This window comes from Chiloscyllium punctatum, chromosome 2, assembly GCF_047496795.1.
Source record: "Chiloscyllium punctatum isolate Juve2018m chromosome 2, sChiPun1.3, whole genome shotgun sequence".
NCBI classification, from domain to species: domain Eukaryota; kingdom Metazoa; phylum Chordata; class Chondrichthyes; order Orectolobiformes; family Hemiscylliidae; genus Chiloscyllium; species Chiloscyllium punctatum.
The window spans coordinates 69,541,904-69,563,008 of NC_092740.1; the positions used below are offsets into that span (position 1 = coordinate 69,541,904).

Below are 21,105 nucleotides of genomic sequence, written 5' to 3' on the forward strand. Positions count from 1 at the left end.
GCAAGGAAAAACATTTAATTTTGATAAGCGCAACTCAACCCAACCCAACCATGATATTGGAAGGGTGTCCATCTTTGAAGGTCTTGTTTGATCTTGTCAAACAAATGAACAAAATTGGCCTTGAATAACTGATCAAAGCTAGGATAACAGCGAGGCCCAAGTAAAGAAAACCTCCCTGTGCCCATTTAAAGGGAAATCCACCTTCCCCTAAGACCCCCTGCCCCAATAGCCTTCGACTTTGAAAAATTGGTTTTGTAACCTGAGAAAGAACCAAATAAGTTAATACACTGTATCAAACAGGGCACCGAGACTGCTGGATTCGAAAATAAATATGAACATTGTTTACATATAGTGTAATCTTATGCACATCGACCCCACCTTTGGGGCAGCTATATTGGGGTTCCTATGAATGGCCTCCACCAATGGCTCAATCACCAATATGAAACGCAAAGTTGAAAAGGGACAGCCTTGCCGAGTACCTCTCCCAATATTAAAATTGTCAGCCCTTAAACCATTTATGAGAACCGCTGCCAGAGGATGACCATAAAGGACCCTTGCCCATCTTGTAAACACTTCGCCTGGGCCAAACCGCTCCAGAGTATAAAAGAGATATGGCCATTCCACCTGATCAAATGCCTTCTTCGCATCCAAAGAGACCACCAACCTTTGAACCGATCACTGCTGGCACACTTAAATCTTCATAAGCAACCTCCTAACATTATTAGAGGATCTGCAACCCCTTTATAAAGCCCGTCTGATCATCTTTAACAATAGAGGGCATCATCTCTTTCAACCTCAATGCCAAAGTCTTAGACAAAATTTTATCATCAGAATTTAAGAACGAGATAGATCTATAAGAAACACAGCCCTCTGGGGCCTTTCCTTTCTTGAAGTTAAGAGAGATATTCGCCTCTCTCAAGCATAATGGGAGGCAATTGTGACGATGTGAATAGTTAAACATGTTTAGCATCGGTCCTGACAGCATGTTTTCAAATTCTTCATAAAACTCACTGGGAATACCATCAGGGCCGGGCGCCTTTCCAGTTTGAAATTGCCTCATCACCACCTGTATCTTTTGTGCTGTTAATGGAGCACTAAGGAGATATGCCTGCACAGCAGACACCCCCGGAAGATCCAAGTTCCGAAAAGAAGACTCCATTTTATCCCGTCTATCCTCTCAACATTCAGGCTGATATAGTTCAGAAGAGGACGTCCAAAATGCCGCATTGATCTTTTTACCATTACAAGAAAGAGTCCCATTCCCTTCTCTAATAGAAATAATAGATTGGGAGGTATTATTCTTCCTAACCAGATATGCCAAATATTTACACAACCTATCAACTCAAAAAACTTTTGCTTCACGAAGGAAAGTTCCTTCCTGGCTGTATGCATAAGCATGGAGTTTAAGGCTGATTGAAGGGCTGTGGTCTGCTGCAGCTTAGTCACTGTCGACTGTAATATTCTATCTCAGCTGCCTTCAGTCATGCCTTGAGCAGACCCTACTGTTCTCCCTTCCGTCGCTTCTAACTGGGCGAGTATGAGATAATTATCCCTTTAGCATCGGCCTGAGCAGTCTCCCAAAGGATGGAAGGATTACAAGCTGTACCCGAGTTGGTGGCCAAAAATGCTCCAAATTTGCTGGAAAAGTACAGGGGAATCTCAATTATCCGAACAAGATGGGCAGGCACTATTTCGTTCGGCTAATCGATTATTCTGTTAATCGATTAAATGCCTTTCCTTTGGGGCTCGGAGTTTTTAAAATCTGCTCCCTGTACAGGAGACTGCGGCAGCACACAATGCGCGAGGCCCCGCCTCCCGCCCCCAGCACACAGCGCATGAGCCCCTGCCCCTAACACTGCCCCCAGGATCCCACCCAACTTCACCCCCCCCCCCCCAACTGTCCAACCCACCCTGCCATCCCCCGTCCTACCGTGCCCCAACCCCATCCAAACCTCCATCCCCAACCCCGCCATCCCCGTCTCCAACTTCGTCCACCACCCCCAAACCCGTCCAATTCCCCCATCCAACACCCCCACCCTCCCCTGCCCACTGCCCCTAACCCTGTCCAATTCACCCCGTCCTCCAACCCTGTCTAACACCATCCCCTGTCCGCCACCCCCCAACCCCATCCAACACCAGCCCCTGCCTGCCTCCCGTTTCCCCCCCCTCTCTGGGGCAGCCAGACTGTACACCAACAACAAGACTGCTGCAGCTGCCTTTGTGGGGTAAATCTCCAAATAGCGCGCACACAGCTTCAGCCACACACCAAAGTTTTACTGGTTCCACGTTTGCTCTGTACAGGACAATGTTGGAGAGTTTATCTGGGGAAGAGATGGGAGGGGGTTTAGGGTACACCCCTCTGTAGTACTCCGGGGAAAGAGAGAGGACAGGAGGTCAGTCATTTGGAGACGGTGCCTGTTTAATCACAATAAACAAAAGCCCCGATCACTGTTGGAAACATGTCTTTGATGTCGTGTTTTTATCGGGACCTCGAGATCTCCTTCGGATAATCTGATTTTTGGATAATTAGTATTTGGATAATCGAGGTTCCTCTGTACTCAGTGAACTTGCTGTCCTTGAGGATGAGGGGATCCATTTGCCAATACCGAGAGCTCATTGCATTACTCTTAATCTCAACACTAAATATACTGTTGCATGATCAGAGATAGCAATATTTTCAATTGAACAAGGTGCCACTGAATCTGGAAGAGCTGCGGGAGTTAGGAAAAGAATCAATCCACTTATGAGGATCAGAAAAGAACACAAAGTCCTTGCCTGTAGGGTGGAGACGTCTCCAAATGTCTACCAACCCCTGTTCCACGCACAGATTACCCATTGTTTAGATTATGGGGGCCTTTGGGTATTCTATCCAGCACAGGATCCATAAGGCAATTAAAATTCTCTCCACCCAATAATAATATGCCGCGATGCAAAGGCCATCAGCTTAGTGCATCAGTCAAAAATTTAAGGGGTTGGGCCAGAAGACAATAGACATTCAATTTACCATATTGTTCACCATGTATTCGTCCTTAAGGATAACAAATTGACCATATTCATCTTTAACACAATCTGTTAAATTAAATGGAAGATTCTTCCTGATGACAATGGCCTCACCCCTGCTCTTAGTCATAGAATTATACAGATGTACAGCATGGAAACGGACCCTTTGGTCCAACCTGTCCATGCCAACCAGATATCCCAACCCAATCTAGTCCCACCTTCCAGCACCCAGCCCATATCCCTCCAAACCCTTCCTATTCATATACCCATCCAAATGCCTCTTAAATGTTGCAATTGTACCAGCCTCCACCACTTCCTCTGGCAGTTCATTCCACACACGTACTAGCCTCTGTGTGAAAAAGTTGCCCCTTAGGTCTCTTTTATATCCTTGTAAATCTTTTCTGAACCCTTTCAAGTTTCACAACATCTTTCCAATAGGAAGGAGACCAGAATTGCATGCAATATTCCAACAGTGGCCTAACCAATGACCTGTACAGCCGCAACATGACCTCCCTACTCCTATACTCAATACTCTGACCAATAAAGGAAAGCATACCAAATGCCGCCTTCACTATCCTATCCACCTGCGACTCCACTTTCAAGGAGCTTTGAACCTGCACTCCAAGGTCTCTTTGTTCAGCAACATTCCCGAGGACCTTACCATTAAGTGTATAAGTCCTGCTAAGATTTGCTTTCCCAAAATGCAGCACCTCGCATTTATCTGAATTAAACTCGATCTGCCACTCCTCAGCCCATTGGTCCAGATCCTGTTGTAATCTGAGGTAACCCTCTTCGCTGTCCAATACACCTCCAATGTTGGTGTCATCTGCAAACATACTAACTGTACCTCTTATGCTCGCATCCAAATCATTTATGTAAATGACAAAAATTAGAGGACCCAGCACCGATCCTTGTGGCACTCCACTGGTCACTGGCCTCCAGTCTGAAAAACAACCTTCCACCACCACCCTCTGTCTTCTACCTTTGAGCCAGTTCTGTATCCAAATGGCTAGTTCTCTTTGTATTCCATGAGAGCTAACCTTGCTAATCAGTCTCCCATGGGAACCTTGTCGAACTGAAGTCTATATAGATCACATCTACTACTCTGCCCTCATCAATCTTCTTTGTTACTTCTTCAAAAAACTCGATCAAGTTTGTGAGACATGATTTCCCATGCACAGAGCCATGTTGACTATCCCTAATCAGTCCTTGCCTTTCCAAATACATTTACATCCTGTCCCTCAGGATTCCCTCCAACAACTTGCCCACCACCGAGGTCAGGCTCACCGGTCTATAGTTCCCTGGCTTGTCCTTACCACCCTTCTTAAACGGTGGCACCACATTTGCCAACCTCCAGTCTTCCGGCACCTCACCTGTGACTATCAATGATACAAATATCTCAGCAAGAAGCCCAGCAATCACTTCTCTAGCTTTCCACAGAGTTCTCGGGTACACCTGATCAGGTCCTGGGGATTTATCCACCTTTAACCATTTCAAGACATCCAGCACTTCCTCCTCTGTAATATGGACATTTTGCAAGATGTCACCATCTATTTCCCTACAGTCTATATCTTCCATATCCTTTTCCACAGTAAATACTCATGCAAAATAGTCATTTAGTATCTCCCCCATTTTCTGTGGCTCCTCACAAAGGCCGCCTTGCTGATCTTTGAGGGGACCTATTCTCTCCCTAGTTACCCTTTTGTCCTTAATATATTTGTAAAAACCCTTGGGATTCTCCTTAATTCTATTTGTTAAAGCTATCTCATGTCCCCTTTTTGCCCTCCTGATTTCCCTCTTAAGTATACTCCTACTTCCTTTATACTCTTCTCAGGATTCACTCGATCTATCCTGTCTATACCTGACATATGCTTCCTTCTTTTTCTTCACCAAACCCTCAATTTCTTTTGTCATCTAGCATTCCCTATACCTACCAGCCTTTCCTTTCACCCTAACAGGAATATACTTTCTCTGGATTCTTGTTATCTCATTTCCTCAATAAAATTCTTATTATCTCATTACCTCAATAGAATTATGGTCGCTGGCCCCAAAGTGCTCCCTCACTGACACCTCAGTCACTAGCCCTGCCTTATTTCCCAAGAGTAGGTCAAATTTTGCACCTTCTCTAGTAGGTACATCCACATATTGAATCAGAAAATTGTCTTGTGCGCACTTAACAAATTCCTCTCCATCTAAACCTTTAACACTATGGCAGTCCCAGTCAATAGTTGGAAAGTTAAAATCCCCTACCATAACTACCCTATTATTCTTACAGATAACTGAGACCTCCTTACAAGTTTGTTTCTCAATTTCCCTCTGACAGTTAGGGAGTCTATAATACAATCCCGATAAGGTGATCATCCCTTTCTTATTTCTCTGTTCCACCCAAATAACTTCCCTGGATGTATTTCCGGGAATATCCTCCCTCAGCACAGCTGTAATGCTATCCCTTATCAAAAATGCCACTCCCCCTCTTCTCTTGCCTCACTTTCTATCCTTCCTGTAGCATTTGTATCCTGGAACATTAAGCTGCCAGTCCTGCCCATCCCTAAGCCATGTTTCTGTAATTGCTATGATATCCCAGTCCCATGTCCCTAACCATGCCCTGAGTTCATTTGACTTCCCTGTTAGGCCCCTTGCATTGAAATAACTGCAGTTTAATTTATTAGTCCTACCTTGTCCCTGCCTGCCCTGACTGTTTGACTCACTTCTGTTCTCAACTGTACCAGTCTCAGATCGATCTCTTTTCTCACTATCTCCCTGGTTCCCACCCCTCTACCTTATTAGTTTAAATCCTCCCAAGCAGTTCTAGCAAATTTCCCTGCCAGTATATTAGTTCCCTTCCAATTTAGGTGCAATCCGTCCTTCTTGTACAGGTCTCTTCTACCCCAAAAGAGATTCCAATGATCCAGAAAGGTGAATCCTTCTCCCATATACCAGCTCCTCAGCCATGCATTCATCTGCTCTATCCTCCTATTTCTGCCCTCACTAGCTCGTAGCACTGGGGGGAATATGGATATTACTACCCTTGAGGACCTCCTTTTGAAATTTATGCCTAACTCTCTGTAATCTCCCTTCAGAATCTCAACCTTTTCCCTTCCTATATCGTTGGTTCCAATGTAGACAATGATTTCTTGCTGGCCCCCCTCCCCCGTGAGAACATTCTGCACCCTCTCTGAGATATCCTTGATCCTGGCACCAGGAAAACAAGACACCATTCTGATTTTTCTCTGCTGTCCACAGAAACGTCTGTCTGTACCTTGGACTACAGAATCCCCTAATGCAATTGATCTCTTGGAAGCCGACGTACCTCTCATTGCATTAGAGCCAGTCTGAATACCAGAACTTGGCTGTTCGTGCTACGTTCCCCTGAATTTTCCCACATGCACTCCAATGTCCAGTGACACATGACTTCAAAAACAGCAAAGGCAGTAAATGTGCAGGTTTTCTTTCTCTCTCTCTCTCTCGCTCTCTCTCTCGGGCGCTCTCTCTCTCTCTCTCGGGCGCTCTCTCTCTCGGGTGCACTCTCTCTCGCTCGCGCTCGCGCTCTCTCTCCTGCACTGTCCTCACTTTTAGTGTTAAAAGACAAGGAAAATACCAATCAAACCTGCCCTGCTGTAGCTTCACATGTTCCTTGTCATTAAGATGAGTCTCTTGCAACAGGGCAACGTCTCGTTTTTAAGGCTTGACAACCACTTTTTCCTTTAAACTGGTGAATGGATCCTTCTAATATTCCAGATGCACCATTTAAGAACACAGCTTTACAACCACCTTTGACCTGCTGAGAGAAGGAATTTGAGTTACAGCTTGCTGGGCATATTCAAAAGAAGATTCATGAAGTCTATTTCCGAAAACCAAAACACTAAACTCACTACAAAACACAAAGGCCCTTAATGGGGACTCTACCACCTGCCCTTAGAGGGTGCTTACATCTCCCACACACATCTCCATTCCCCCTTTCACCTCGAGTCGCACTCCAGACCCAAGCAATGGAAGGAAGCAAGACAAAATAATGAACACTGCCCACCCCAACTATATACCAACGCCAACCCTCATTGGAGAAAATAAAACACACCAACAGTAGCTTCTTCAAGAAAAGAGTAACATTACAAAAAACATAATGAGAGGTAAAAAAAAAACCCAAACATTATTGTCCAGGATATAAATCCATCTGAATTTTTTTTCACTTGTACAGAGGCGTTAAATGACTGCACCATCTCCTTGAGTAATATGAAGCACTGCTGGATATCTGTCGAATATTGAATACCAAGGTTCCTTAATTTTCTCTTGACCTCATAAACAATTTCCTTTTATGGATCACCGCCACAGAAAAGTCCTGGAAAAAACATTACCTTAGTTCCCCGATAAGTCAGGGCCTGTAGATCTTTCCCCAACCTTCTCAGAAGATTCCAGGACTCTCTGCTTGTCCCTGTAGCTTTGCAATCGTACCAGCACTGGACGGGGGCACTGATCCAGACCAGATCAGCGCACTGCAACTGGGTAAGCTCTGTCAGCCTTCAACTGGTCTGCCTCGGCGTCTCAGCCAAGAAACTATGGCAGTCAGCCTTCAAAAAGGCTTGCTAGCTGCCCATCTTCCACTCCCTTCATCAGCCCAACGACCCGGATATTTTTCCTCCTACCTTGATTTTCCAGATCAGTGACCTGTTTAGTCAAGGCCTGGACCTGTTTCTCAAGGGCCTGGAACTGGCCCGCAGAGGTCTCGACCTCGGTCCCCGATGCCTTGGTCCACCACGCGACCTCTTCCAACTCTTTCTCATGCTTTTGTAGCATGACTGAAATCGGCTCTAGCCGAGTACGATTGTCTTCCATCAACTCCTTGATCATTCCTCAGATCTCCCATGAGTTCTTCAGTGACATTCTGCTGTGCAGGTACCTCTTTCTCGGCTGTCGAGAGAGCTGCACCTGCATCCACAGTCCCATTCGCTGGCATGCCCGATGCCTTCAGATAGTGTCCTGTTTGTTGGGGCTTGGCTGTATGCTTACCTTGCGTCATCTTCACTCGCTCAAAAATAATTTACAGTAGAACCTCGACTACCTGAACATCAAACATCTGAATCTCAGACCATCCGGACAAGATCTCTAGGCCCTGCAAAAATGGCACCAGGTAACCCAACATTCAGTTATCAGTTAAACAGCATTATAATGCGAGTTTCTGGATAATTGAGAGACACTCTGACATCCGGCACTCATGGATTACCACTTGTTTCCGGCCACCCAAATTCCCAGCCCGTCTCACTCAGACAAACGAGGCCCCACTGCAAGTGGATTTAAATGGTTTCACAATCATTAAATATCAATTTTCTCTACAAAAAGGTAAGGTAGGTGGGGTAAAAATATTACTACTGCTGGACTTGGATGTAGAGCTCAGCAAAGCAGATCTACCCAGATCGCAGCCATCTTGGCTCCCCCCCCAGTTACTTGGATTTTTAATTATTAAAGGAATCAAGAGTTATGGGAAGAAGGCAGGTAAAAATATTAAGAGCTGTCAGATCAGTCATGATCTTGTTGAAAGGCAGAGTGGACTTGAAAAGCCAAACAGCCTGCTTCTACTCCTATGTCTAATGGCTTTATGGTCTTGTAGCAAGTTGCTTAACTGTAATGACTTACTCAAATAGGTGGTTTTGTGATGGGATTCCTCCTGGGCCCAGCGCTCTCAAATATCTTTGTTGGGTTCTTTGAAAACTATGCCTTTGTTGAAATGACACCTTAACCCCCTAGTGCTTGCATACATATGTACAAATGTATCAATTGTGGATGCAGGTTTGCTCGCTGAACTGGAAGGTTCATTTTCAGATGTTTTGCTACCATACTAGCTAACATCTTCAGTGAGCCTCCAGATGAAGCATTGCTGATGATTCCTGCTTTCTGTTTATATGTCTGGATTTCTTGGATTTCTTTGAGTTGGTGATATCATTTCCTGTGGTGGTGTCAATTCCTGTTCTTTTTCTCAGAGGGTGGTAAATGGGACCCAAATCAATGTGTTTGTTGATCGTTCTGGTTGGAATGCCACACTTCTAGGAATTCTTGTGCATGTCTCTGTTTGGCTTGTCCTAAGATGGATGTGTTGTCCCAGTCGAAGTGGTGTCCTTCCTCATTTGTGTGTAAGGATACCAGTGAGAGAGGGTCATGTCGTTTTGTGGTTAGTTGATGTTCATGTATCCTGGTGGCTAGTTTTCTGCCAATGTAGCGTTTGTCCAATGTAGTATTTGTTACTTTCCCTGCACGGTACTTTGTAAATGACATTAGTTTTGTTTCTTGTCTGTATAGGGTCTTTTAAGTTCATTAGCTGCTATTTTAGTGTGTTGGTGGATTTGTGGGTTACCATCATGCCAAGGGGTCCGAGTAGTCTTGGCAGTCATATTGACTATACTTGCATCCATAGCTGCATATAAGAATTTCCTTTCTTATCTTAATTGCCTCCATGCTGCACTTAAATTATGTTTGAAATAGAACAGTCAAATGAGCTCCCTTTCCTCAATGTCTCAGTTGAGAAAGCAGCAAAAAGTTTTCTATAACAGTCTGCCTGCAAACCTACCTTCACTGCTCACTATGCATGGTGGGTTTCTTGTACTTAAATGCATTACCAAAGTGACCTTATTGGCATCCTCCTAAATGGAGCCTGTTTCCGTGAAAATGTTTTGCTGAAATGGAGTATACCAAAGCAATCTTGCTGGCTAATGACTGCCTTGATCATATTTCTCGTTGTATATTACGCAAACTCATGGCCAGGGCTGAGGCAGTCACTCTTCCTCCTGAAAAGTTATCCACTTTACCTTGGATTACTCTGGACAGGTAGGATATGAGATTTGAGCAACATGAAGCTTGCTTTTTCACATTGCTACGATGCAGAAACAGCACAGGTAGTGCTGTCAACTAATAAGATGCCGCTGTCAAGTCAAAAAAGACTTTCTGCCTATCTCGTCAGTCAGCAATGTTGTGTGTGCATTTTGTTGTTGATGTGATGCCAGCTATGTAAACTACACATATAAAAGACTGGTGGATCTCATCAAACAGCATATCTCTTTGGCTGTTCACAAAAAAGAAAGATACTGACTATGTTCCCAACTAGGCTGCACGTGTAAAACTGACAAAACAGTGTCTAACATTAGGTGAGATTTTGCAATTGGGCAACATTTGTAGAATTATGCTGATAATTCCAGACTGTTATTTGCGCTTACAGTGTGGTGCATTTGTTGCCTGGAAGCTGCATATATTAATGCGCAGGACCCTGTTCTTTACAGATCAGCAGAGCATGCACACTGCCTGTTTCAACTTAACAAAATGGGTGGCAGGCATTTTCTGGTTCATTGCTTTGGGCAATGTCTTGACCAATCAACGTCAACTTGTCTGATTTAAAATTTAAACAAAACCTGGCAGTTATTTGTCAACGATCCTTCATGAGGGTATTCTCCATGGCATTGTTTCCACTAAACAGTGTGCACTTGACAATCGATCAGCACTCTCTTCTCATGCAATGCAAATGTTGAATTTTTTCGCTTGAATATCTATTCTTATGTGTCACTCTAATGCAAAACAAAAAGATTCAGGAAAATGGGTTTTTTATCTGCTTTTTTGTTCAATTCTTTTTTGGATTTTTCTTCAGGTAAATAAAGTGGCATAAATCTTAAAAAAGAATGCTGTGAGGGAGGGAGTTCTGGATATTGACAAGCAGCAGTGAAGGAGCAGTCATGTCGTTCCAGGATGATGTCTGATTTGGAGCAGAGTTTGCAAATAGCAGTGTTCCCAACTGCATTAGCATCTGTAACCTTTTGATTTTTTTTGGGTGACATAAGTTGAGGATTTGGAAAGTATTGTCTAAGGAGCATGAGTAAGTTGCCACAGTGCATCTTGATAGTGCGCACTGCTGTCACTATTTGATGATGGTGGAAGGACTGAATGTTGAGATTGATGGATGAGGTTCAAGTCGAGCAGTCAGCTTTGTCTGGGATGATTTTGAGATTTTTGAATCTTGTTTGAGCTTCACACATCCAAGCCATACACCTGACTTTTGCCTTGCAGATGTGGAAGGCCATGAGGAGACAAGTAGTGAGTTGCTGCTGCAGAATTCATAGTCTTTGACCTGCTTTTGCAGTCCCAGTAATCATCTGACTGATGCAGTTCAGTTTGTGGTCAATGGTGACCCCAGGGGTTTTGACAATGGGAATGCCATTGAATGTCAAGGGTGATAGTTAGGTTTGTTCTTAGTGGAGGTGGTTCCATTGCCTGGCACTTATGTACTGTAAATATAACTTACTACATATCAGCCCAAGCCTGGATGTTTCCAGGTCCTTCTCCAAGTGCTTCAGCATCTTAAGCTTGCAAACAGTGCTAAATATTGTGCAAACATCGGTGAACATCCCCACTTCAGAAGTTGTGACAGAGGAAAGACCGTTGAAGTAGTTGAAGATCGTTGGGTCTATATTTTTTTCTTAAACTTTTTGGTTTGGAATTAAATAAGATGTTTTGTTAATCACTTGGTAATAAATGTCTGTTACTCCCTTACTTAATAATTCTAACCACTTGGATCAAGCTAACTTCATGGGAATAAGCCTTCCATCTGTGACTCTCTCAAAAACCAACTGTACAAGAACCTCTGCATTAAATCTCTTATTCATTTTCAGACCACAAGACATAAGGTTCTGTATGGAGAAAGTGAGGACTGCAGAGCAGAGAGTGTGGTGCTGGAAAAGCACAGCAAGTCAGGCAGTATTTGAGGAGCAGGAGAATTGACGTTTCAGGCATAAGCCAGACTCCTGATGAAGGGCTTATCCCCAAAAAATCGATTCTCCTGCTCCTTGAATACTGCCTAACCTTCTGTCCTTTTCCAACACCACGCTCTTGATAAGGTTCTGCATGGTTTGCTTCCAAAACAGTCAACCCATTTTCAACTCCCCTCTATACCCATTACCAACTACATTGCATTTACTTATTCCTAGCTTTGTTATCGGCAATCCCTTTGACTGTTTCCCTTTGTTTTACCCCTCTCTCTTGACAACGCCTGCTTCCTTTTGCTCCCTGGTTCTCCGCACCTTGTCATCAGCATAAATGCTTTTAGTTCTGACGAAGGGTCGTTAGACTCAAAACATTAACTGTCTTTCTCTCCACAGATGCTGCCTGACTTGCTGAGTTTCTTTAGCAATTTCTGTTCTTCTTTTAAATTTCCAGCATTCGCAGATCTTTGCTTTATGAAAGGAAAGGGTTAATTTCCTGGAGCGCACAATGTTTAAATTGGCACAAAAGCAACAGGCTAACTTCACAAGCTTTTTTTAAAAAAAAAACAGATCTTTTTAAATACAACAAGCAGTCTCCCTAAACATTCCATGTGATCATGTACTATGTTTTGGCCATATCTGCCAAGCTACAAGATTTCAACCAAGCAATTATTACTTTTTTTTTCCTGCATTAAAGCAGAGATGATACATTTAAAAAAAAACTCAAATATCAAGTCTAACTTGGAGACAGAAAATCATCCCAGTGTTTGAATAGTTGCAAGACCATAATTAATTAATAATTTTTAAATGATCCAACAAACAAGTAGTGAATAGGAACCATTTTGACAAATTATAAAGTGTTGTCAATTCACGGAGCTAATATAACATAATATCAGCTTTTAACATCTGCCATTTGTTTTAAACTTGCCAAACTATTGCCTTTGCTCACTCAATTGCTTCTTCTGCCTTCACCATTTTTGTGATCAGGCCTAGATGTGACTTTTCACTTTGCTTCTTCAGCAATTCCAAGCTCCTTCACTTATGTGCTTCTGTTGATAAGCTCACTAGTGAGCCCCTCAGCAGTTGCAGGAGTTAAACAGTTTGTGATTGGTGGAGTAATGCCTCACAGCTTTTGTCACTTGTACCTATGGGATGACCTTTTTCTGATTTGTATCTGTCCTTGATTTTTCACTGGGGTTTTGAGCTGTCAGGGGAGATTTTGCACATTCTCTTCCGGTATTTTGAGCTCTGATACGAACTATTCTCCCACTAAATTTGCCACTTCTGAACATCTATGCACATGCATCCCCAAGCCCCTCTGCCCCCACATTCATTAGAGGTGTACCATACCTCTTCCTTTTCCTTCTGCTAAACTGCACAATGTAACCTTTCTCAATGAAGTTCTACCTGTCACTTGTCTACCAATTCAGTTAACCAACTATGTCATGCTGCAGTCATAGAGATGTACAACACGGAAACAGACCCTTTGGTCCAACTTGTCCATGCTGACCAGATGTCCTAAATTAACCTAGTCCCATTGCCAGCATTTAGCCCATATCCCTCTAAACTCTTCCTATTCATATACCCAAGCAGATGCCTTTTAAATGTTGTAATTGTACCAGCCTCCACCACTTCCTCAGACAGCTCATTCCATACACGCACCACCCTCTGTGTGAAATGTTGCCCCTTAGATCTGTCTTATATCGTCTGTTCTCACCTTAAATCTATGTCGTCTAATTTTGGACTACCCAACCCTACTTGGGAAAAAGAGCTTGACTACTCATCCTATCCATATCCCTCATGATTTTTGACTTGTCAACCTTTTACTGTGCTCAGTGATTCATGTGACAATAAAGCTAATTCTAACTGACCAAGGATATGGTGTACAGTGAAAAGCAGACACAACTTGCAAGAAGAAACTCAGTGTGAAAGAGGGAATCCCATTGGTGTTATCCTCCATGTTTTCCACATTCCATAACCATAGGAAACATTTGAAATTTCATTCACTATGACTTGGAAATTGGAATATCGAATTTGGAACAAATATTTCGGAAACATGGTTGTGTGTGGTCACGAAAGCAAAATATAGCAGTTGGTGGCGAACTGAAATGACCAGTCTGCAGGTCTGGCAGCATTGCTAGAGAAAGATACAGTTATTTTAGGCCTTTATCATTCCTCACGCTACTCCTATCCCACAGTTAAGCCCCATGTGCCATATCTTGCTGTTCTGTGCTTCAGTTGTTTTTCCTTATTGTTAAAGTTGACATTGCTTTTCTTCAATCTGTCTCCAGTTAAATAACAGATTTCTTTAGTATTCTTCAAACTAGTCAAGTTTACATTGTATTCTATCTACCACATGTACGCACACTCATTGACCTATGTACATCCCTTTGCACACACTCTACCTCTTCTTTACAATTTATTTTGCTGTATAGCTTAGTTTTAGTTCAAAGCTAAAATAATGATGTATCAGGGTTTGCTTTCCATAGCAAATGTAACAAATGACTGAAAGCACTAACTGAACATTTGTATTTTTTCACCACTCTCTTTCAGCAAAGTGAGCGGGACAGTGGCATAGTGGTTAGCACAGCTGCCTCTCAGCGCCAGAAACCTGGGTTCAGTTCCCACCTCAGGCGACTGTCTGTGCGGAGTTTGCACATTCTCCTCGTGTTTGCGTGGGTTTCCACCGGGTGCTCCGATTTCCTCCCACAGTCCAAAAATGTGCAGGTTAGGTGAATTGGCCATGCTAAATTGTCCGTTGTGTTAGGTGAAGGGGTAAATGTAGAGGAATGGGTCTGGGTGGGTTGCTCTTCGGAGGGTTGGTGTGGACTGGTTGGGCCGAAGGGCCTGTTTCCTCACTGTAAGTAATTTTTTAAAAAAGTCCATAGTTGCTTCTAGCTTCCAGTGGGCTATGTATGCTTTTTTCGATGAGATGTAACTTGGAGTTACTGTCTCCATGCACTATCCTCTGTTTTTAAGCGTGTGCAACTTTCTCCCCTTAAGATAGTGAGAACTGCAGATGCTGGAGATCAGAGTGGATAAAGAGTGGTGCTGGAAAAAGCACAGCAGATCAAGCAGCATCAGAGGAGGAAGGGAGTCGACGTTTCATGTCAGAAGCTTTCCTCAGTTCTGATGAAAGGTTCTGACCTGAAACGTTGACTACTCTCCTCCTCTGTTGTTTGACCTGCTGTGCTTTTTCTAGCTCCACTCTTTTATCAACTCTCTCCACTGTCCATGTTAAAACAAATAGCCTGGAATCTTTAGATGGTTGCAATGTGACTCTGACGAGAGATTGTGTTTGTCTCCTACCCTGTTGTGGTAGCTGCAAACCCAAGCAATCTTTTCCCTCTGTTGACCACACAGAGCCTCGGATGTCAGTGATACTTGCAGTAAAGTTTGTAATCTGATTTCAAACTCTGGCTGTGTGCACCACATTATACTTGCACCTTAAATAGAAATGCTGTTTGTTTTCCTTGATTCCAACTTCCTTTTGTAAATAAATACTATTTACAGTGCCACTTTTTACAAGAGCGTTTCAATACTTCTATTCAGGTAACAAAGACTGAACTTGAAAAGCTGAAGTCTGCCTACAGACAACTAGCAAAAGAAGCATGCATCGCCAAGGAAAAATATAAAGAAGCTCTTTCAAAAGGTAAGTTGAAATATAAAACTGTCACAGGATATTATTATCCTTCGAATCATTTTGTGTCCCCTTGGAGCACTTAGACAACGGAAACTGGCAATCTTTCCAACATGATTGTTTGTCATTTGAAGGAGCAATTCAGAAGAAGTAGATGATATGGCTTTGAAAGCTATTAATCATCCCTCGTAAATCTAGAATTCTTTTGAGAAGATCACCAAAGGAGTAAATGCATAGATTATCCAGCAGATTACTTGGAATCTGGGAAGACTTTGGAGTGCAGTAACAGAGCAAGCCATCTGACAAATGAGTCTGTTCTGTCTTTCATTGAGATTATGGCTGATCAGTTACAAGACTTTATTTACCACCTATGTCAGGATATTTGTTGGCTAGCAAAAATCTGTCTCTGTTTGAAAACCACAAATTAAACTAATAACATTGAAGGTTGAGAGTTGTTTCACTTCAAATTTGTAGTTGTGAAATTGGTTTAGATGATAAAGTCAATCATATCGCAGTATAGCATCAAAACAGATCGCTAAGTCTAACTTGTCCAAGTTGACCAGATATCCTAAGTTAATCTAGACCCATTTGCCAGTATTTGGTCCGTATTCTTATAGACCTTTCCTATTCACCTACCCATCCAAATGCTTTTTAAATGTTGTAATTGTACCAACCTCTACTACTTTCTCTGGCAGCTCATTCCATTCATGCACCACCCCTTGTGTGAAAAAATTGCTCCTTAAAACCCTTTTAAATCTTTCCTTTCTCATCCTAAACCTATGCCTTCCAGTTTTTGACTCCCCTATCCTTGGGAAAAGGCCTTGATTATTCACCCGATCTATGCCCTCGTGATTTTATAAACTTAATTAAGGTCAGCACTCAGGCTCTGGTGCTCCAAGGAAAATTGCCCCAACCTATTCAGCCTGTCCTGATAGCTCAAACCCTCCAAACCTGCAACCCTGGCAACATCCTTGTAAATCTTTTCTGAACCCTTGCAAGTTTCACAACATCCTTTCTATAACAGGGAGACCAGAATTGAACACAGTATTCCAGAAGTGGTCTAACCAGTATCCTGTACAGCTGCAACATGACTTCCAAATCCTGTATTCAATGCTCTGACCATTAAAGGCAAGCATACCAATTGCTTTCTTCACCATCCTGTCTCCTTGCAACTCTGCTTTGAAAGAACTATGAACCTGCACGCCAAGGTCCTTTTTGTTCAGCAACACTCCCCAGGACCTGACTATTAAGTGTATAAGTCATGCTCTGATTTGCCTTTCTGAAATGCAGCACCTCACATTTATCTAAATTAAACTTCATCAGAAACTCTTCGGCCCACTAGCCTATCTGATCAAGGTACTGCTGTACTATGAGGTAATTTTCTTGGATGCCCAGTTCATGAATTTTAGTGTCATCTGCAAATTTAGTAACCATACCTCCTATGTTCACATCCAAATCATTTATATAAACTATGAGTAACCACAAACAAATGGTTCAGAAAATGGCAGGTTTACTTCACTTGAATCGAGGTTGAATTTCTGAAGTTTCCATTTTCTTTCCTCTGACAGGCAAAGAGACAGAAAAAGCCAAAGACAGATTTGACAAGGCCACCATGAAACTTCATAATTTGCATAACCAGTATGTGTTGGCAGTGAAGGGGGCCCAGCTGCACCAGGAACAGTATTATGATAAAGCTCTTCCTTTACTGCTAGATTCTCTGCAGAAGATGCAGGAGGAAATGATTCTTGCATTGTAAGAAATATTCTAGATAATTCATCTGACATTTTTTAAGCCATGCTGTGTTTGTTTAATGATGTATTGCGTTGCTTGTCTAAATGACAAAATACTATGCGCGTTTGAACACAAGACATTATTTTTGTCATTAAGTATTGTTGGCATTCATGTGAGACATTGGCCCTCATTGAGAATTGTCAACACACTTGTGAATGGCAAAACATGTGTTACACACCCCACAGAAAAATTGTCACTTTGAATCAACTATGGGATTGATATATCTGAGACTGCATGAAGGCATTAATTTATTTTACAATTGGTTTGATTTACATTTACACAGTAGGATATATCAGGCAGGGACTTGAAATAATGAGAAGGAAGCTTGCTGACTACCCTTCGTTCCTTCAGTATTACGCCATGTAAATGTGGAGAATTCTATTGTTATTTATTCTGAAGATATTTGACGAAAATATAGGTGAATCCAGTTGCAACTGTAATCTGGAATTTGTTGCAATAGCAATGGTACACTAATGTGCACAATTATTCTAAGTTCTAATAAGTTAAGACTCAACTGATTTATGCTTGGTTTGAAAATTTCATCAGTATTAATTTGATCAGTTGTGACCCTCTCGAGAATCTTGCCCAAATGCGTGTACTGAAGCATTGTGGTTCCGCCCCTTTCAAAAAGATGTGATGGCAAATTTCCTGAATTCATGTTCATCCTCTCAGTCTCTCAAATTGTACAATGCTGATGAAGTTGTGCACATAACTCAGTATTCAACAGTGAAGTTGACAAGTTTGAAAGTGTCTGATAAAATTGGAAATGGAATATGCTGTGTTCTTGATTGTGTTCCTGCTGACAACTCATCACAGAAGTCATCAAAATCGTTGATTGAAAACTTGGAAAGATACACAAGTGTGAAAAAAGGTCAATGTATAGTATAGCTGATCTATCCCGTCATTTCAAAGAACCTTAGAATCCTGCAAGTGTGGAAGCAGACTCTTCGGCCCATCAAGTCCACACTGACCCTCTGAAGAGCATTCCAGCCCCTACCCTTGTCACTTGTATTCACCGTGGCTAACCCCATCTAGCCTGCACATCCCTGGCCAATACTGTCAATTTAGCATGGCCAGTCCATCTAACCTGCACATCTTTGACTGTGGGAGGAAACCGGATCACCCAGAGAAAACCATGCAGACACAGGGCGAATGTGCAAACTTCACATAGACAGTTGCCGAAGGCTGGAATCTTGATGTGAATCCATTACAATGGAAATGAATAGTATATTCGAGGTTCTTGTTTTGGAGTTTTGTTTTTGTTGAAGCTCATGCTAAAGATGATTGTGGCGATCTGGAAACTTTTTTGAGCAATGGGAAATACTGGAATATAGGACCAACTAACTTGAAGGTTAAGCATGCAACATTTTTATATTGTTATGACAGTGCTGCTCCTTTAATACGGTTAGGCTGTCCTTGGCTTTTTTTTCAGAGAGGTTGTAAAAGGCATACTCCAAAAAGTTTGGAATTGAAGAATTTTAGGGCCAATTTGATTATAGATAACAGATACTGCCTCAGGATAAAGCCTTTCAAGTTTTCAAAGAAACACTTGTGCAATGAAAGGGGAGTGGCCAGTTCTCCCAGCACATCTTCTCTCTGGTTTGGTCTGGCTATATACTGAAAGCAGTCAGACAGTTATAAAAACTGCTGGACCCAGAGAAGCAAGTCCAGGCTGATCCTTCTGTCTATCTGACATCTCTCCTGTAAGACCCTGTGTTTGATTTTACCTTTTGTGCCAAAGGGTGTTTATGGGCAATGTTGCAAGTATTTGGAACAACATCATTCAACTGGGATGATCTGTTGGGTTTTCGGGTAGGTCATGTTATTTGGTATTTATGTTTCATTTGATAAGCTTATAAATAAACTTTTGTTTTGTTTGAAAATATGTAGTTTGATCAACTGCATCCCTCCTGGAATATCCATGTTATACCTGCTTAAAACAACTAGCAAAGCTAAGATCTAGGCTACTATCTTAAAATGTTCTGAGGGGGTCTAGTTTGGTCCATAATGGACTGGAGGCTCTTTGGGGGATTTGTTCTCTTGTTCCAATTTAGGATTTAGGTTGTTGGACTCAAAGGCAGTGAGTGGTAGGTGTTAGTGTCTTTTGTTCCAGGTGATAAGTTCGGTTGGTTTAAGCAGTGCTTGGGATAGCAATGGCTCTTTTAGTCACCAAGAATTTTCTGGGGTTGGAAGAAGTGACCTTGGGGATTTTGCAAAAGTTGATTAAGGTCTGGAATTAGCAGACAAGCTGGAGTTATAGCTGACTCCTTCCATGAGGGAAGGAAAGATAATTACAACAACAGTTCAGCATTTAAATTTTCTGGAAAGTTGATCAGATTCTTTTCGAGATGGCTAAAATTCAATTGAAAGTGAAGCAACTTGAGTTAGAGGAAAAAGTCAAGGAATTATGATTAAAAGCAGAGAAAAGAGAAAAACAATGAATCACTTTCACAGAACGAAAAGAAAAAGAGAAGAGAACAAAAGGAAAGAGGTAAGGAAGAAAGAGAGGGAATTTGAACTTCAGAAATTGGCACTTAGACAGGAGTTCAAAAATTCACTTTCTTAAGTGGTGAGAACTTGTGGAAGAGCAGCGAGTTAAAACGGCAGGATTTGGCCACTGAAATGGCTGATGATTGAGTTTGTCCATAAATCAGAATTTGGCTTCCAACATCAATTTCAATCCATGAGGGATAGAAATTGGGGAAAAGAGAAATCCTTACATGGAAAGGGAAAGGTAGATCTCTGTGAAGATAATAAGGATAACTTAGCAAAGGGTAAAATCAAAACCTTTGAAGGGGAAAGAGAAGTTAAAAAGCTCTATTGTTTTCACTGCAATAAAGTAGTCCACATGAGATCAGTGTTCATGGGTTAGGCAAAGCGCTGGGAAGCCAGATGTAGGAAAACAGGATAAGCCAGTGAATTTTGTTGGAATGGTAATGAGAAGCACAGTGGAGGCTAGAAAGCTGCACTAGAATGTACAAGCTGGTCAGAGGTTGCTTAAGGAAGAAGTGCTAGATCATCTTAAATGATATGTCTGCGAAGGTAAAGTTTACTCCCATCGGCCAGGAGCAGCAGGTAACAATATTAAGCGATACAGGTTCTTCTCAATCTCTGCGGAAAAATGAGATCCGTCCCTCTGAAGGACTATTGTCAGGAAAGGTACTAAGTACCGAGAATTCATGCTGAGACAAGAACCACTCAGTTATGTAAAGTGAGGTGAGAGTGTCCAGTGAAGAGTGGAGAAATTGTGGTACGAGTCCTGGACAAATTCTCGGCTCTGGGAATATAATTTGTCCTTGCAAATGATATAGCTGGTTCACAGGTAGGAGTGCTGCCTACTGTGGTTGAAAAGCCAGTGGACACTGAATCAACTGGATTGTTGCAGGGCAATTCTATCAAAAGGCATATGCAGAAAAAGAATCACAATGTATCCCTGAATGTTGTTATTTTAAAAATGATGATAACTGAGGAAATGGAGGCCATCATGTATTCAGGTAGATGAGAAATTGGCAGAAGTTCATCAAGTTGTACTGCCAGTGGGTGTTGTAGATGGAGGTGTTGTAAATAGAAGATGAGCAACAACTGGGGGGTCACTTAGGAGTGAGAAAAATTCGAGCTAAAATGCAAAAATGTTTTTACTGGCCTAGACTGCACAAAGATGTAGTTGAATTTTTGCAGATATGTCATACATGCCAGGCAGTAGGAAAACCACGGAGTAATACATCCTGCACCTTTTAATACCCACTCCTGCATTTGAGGAACCTTTTTTTACACGAGTCTTGATTGATTGCATAGGACCCCTATCTCAAACAAATACTGGGAATCAGTATTTGTTAACAGTAACAAATGTGTCCACTAGATTTCCAGAGGCTATTCCACTCTGCGGTATCACAGCTAAGACGATTGTCGAGGAGTTACTTAAATTTTTCACTAGATATGGAC

At 42.2% G+C, this 21,105-nt stretch overlaps 1 protein-coding gene across 5 annotated transcripts in view; it reads left to right on the top strand.

Moving 5' to 3' along the window:
• fer (fer (fps/fes related) tyrosine kinase) overlaps nt 1-21,105 on the top strand; it is a 199,311-nt gene that overhangs the window by 32,632 nt on the left and 145,574 nt on the right. For all 5 annotated transcript variants that reach the window (XM_072583637.1, XM_072583635.1, XM_072583636.1 and 2 more), the window contains 2 exons: nt 15,285-15,384; nt 16,941-17,124. In XM_072583637.1, the coding sequence (XP_072439738.1) occupies nt 15,285-15,384; nt 16,941-17,124 (284 nt within the window). The remainder of the gene's footprint in view (nt 1-15,284; nt 15,385-16,940; nt 17,125-21,105) is intronic.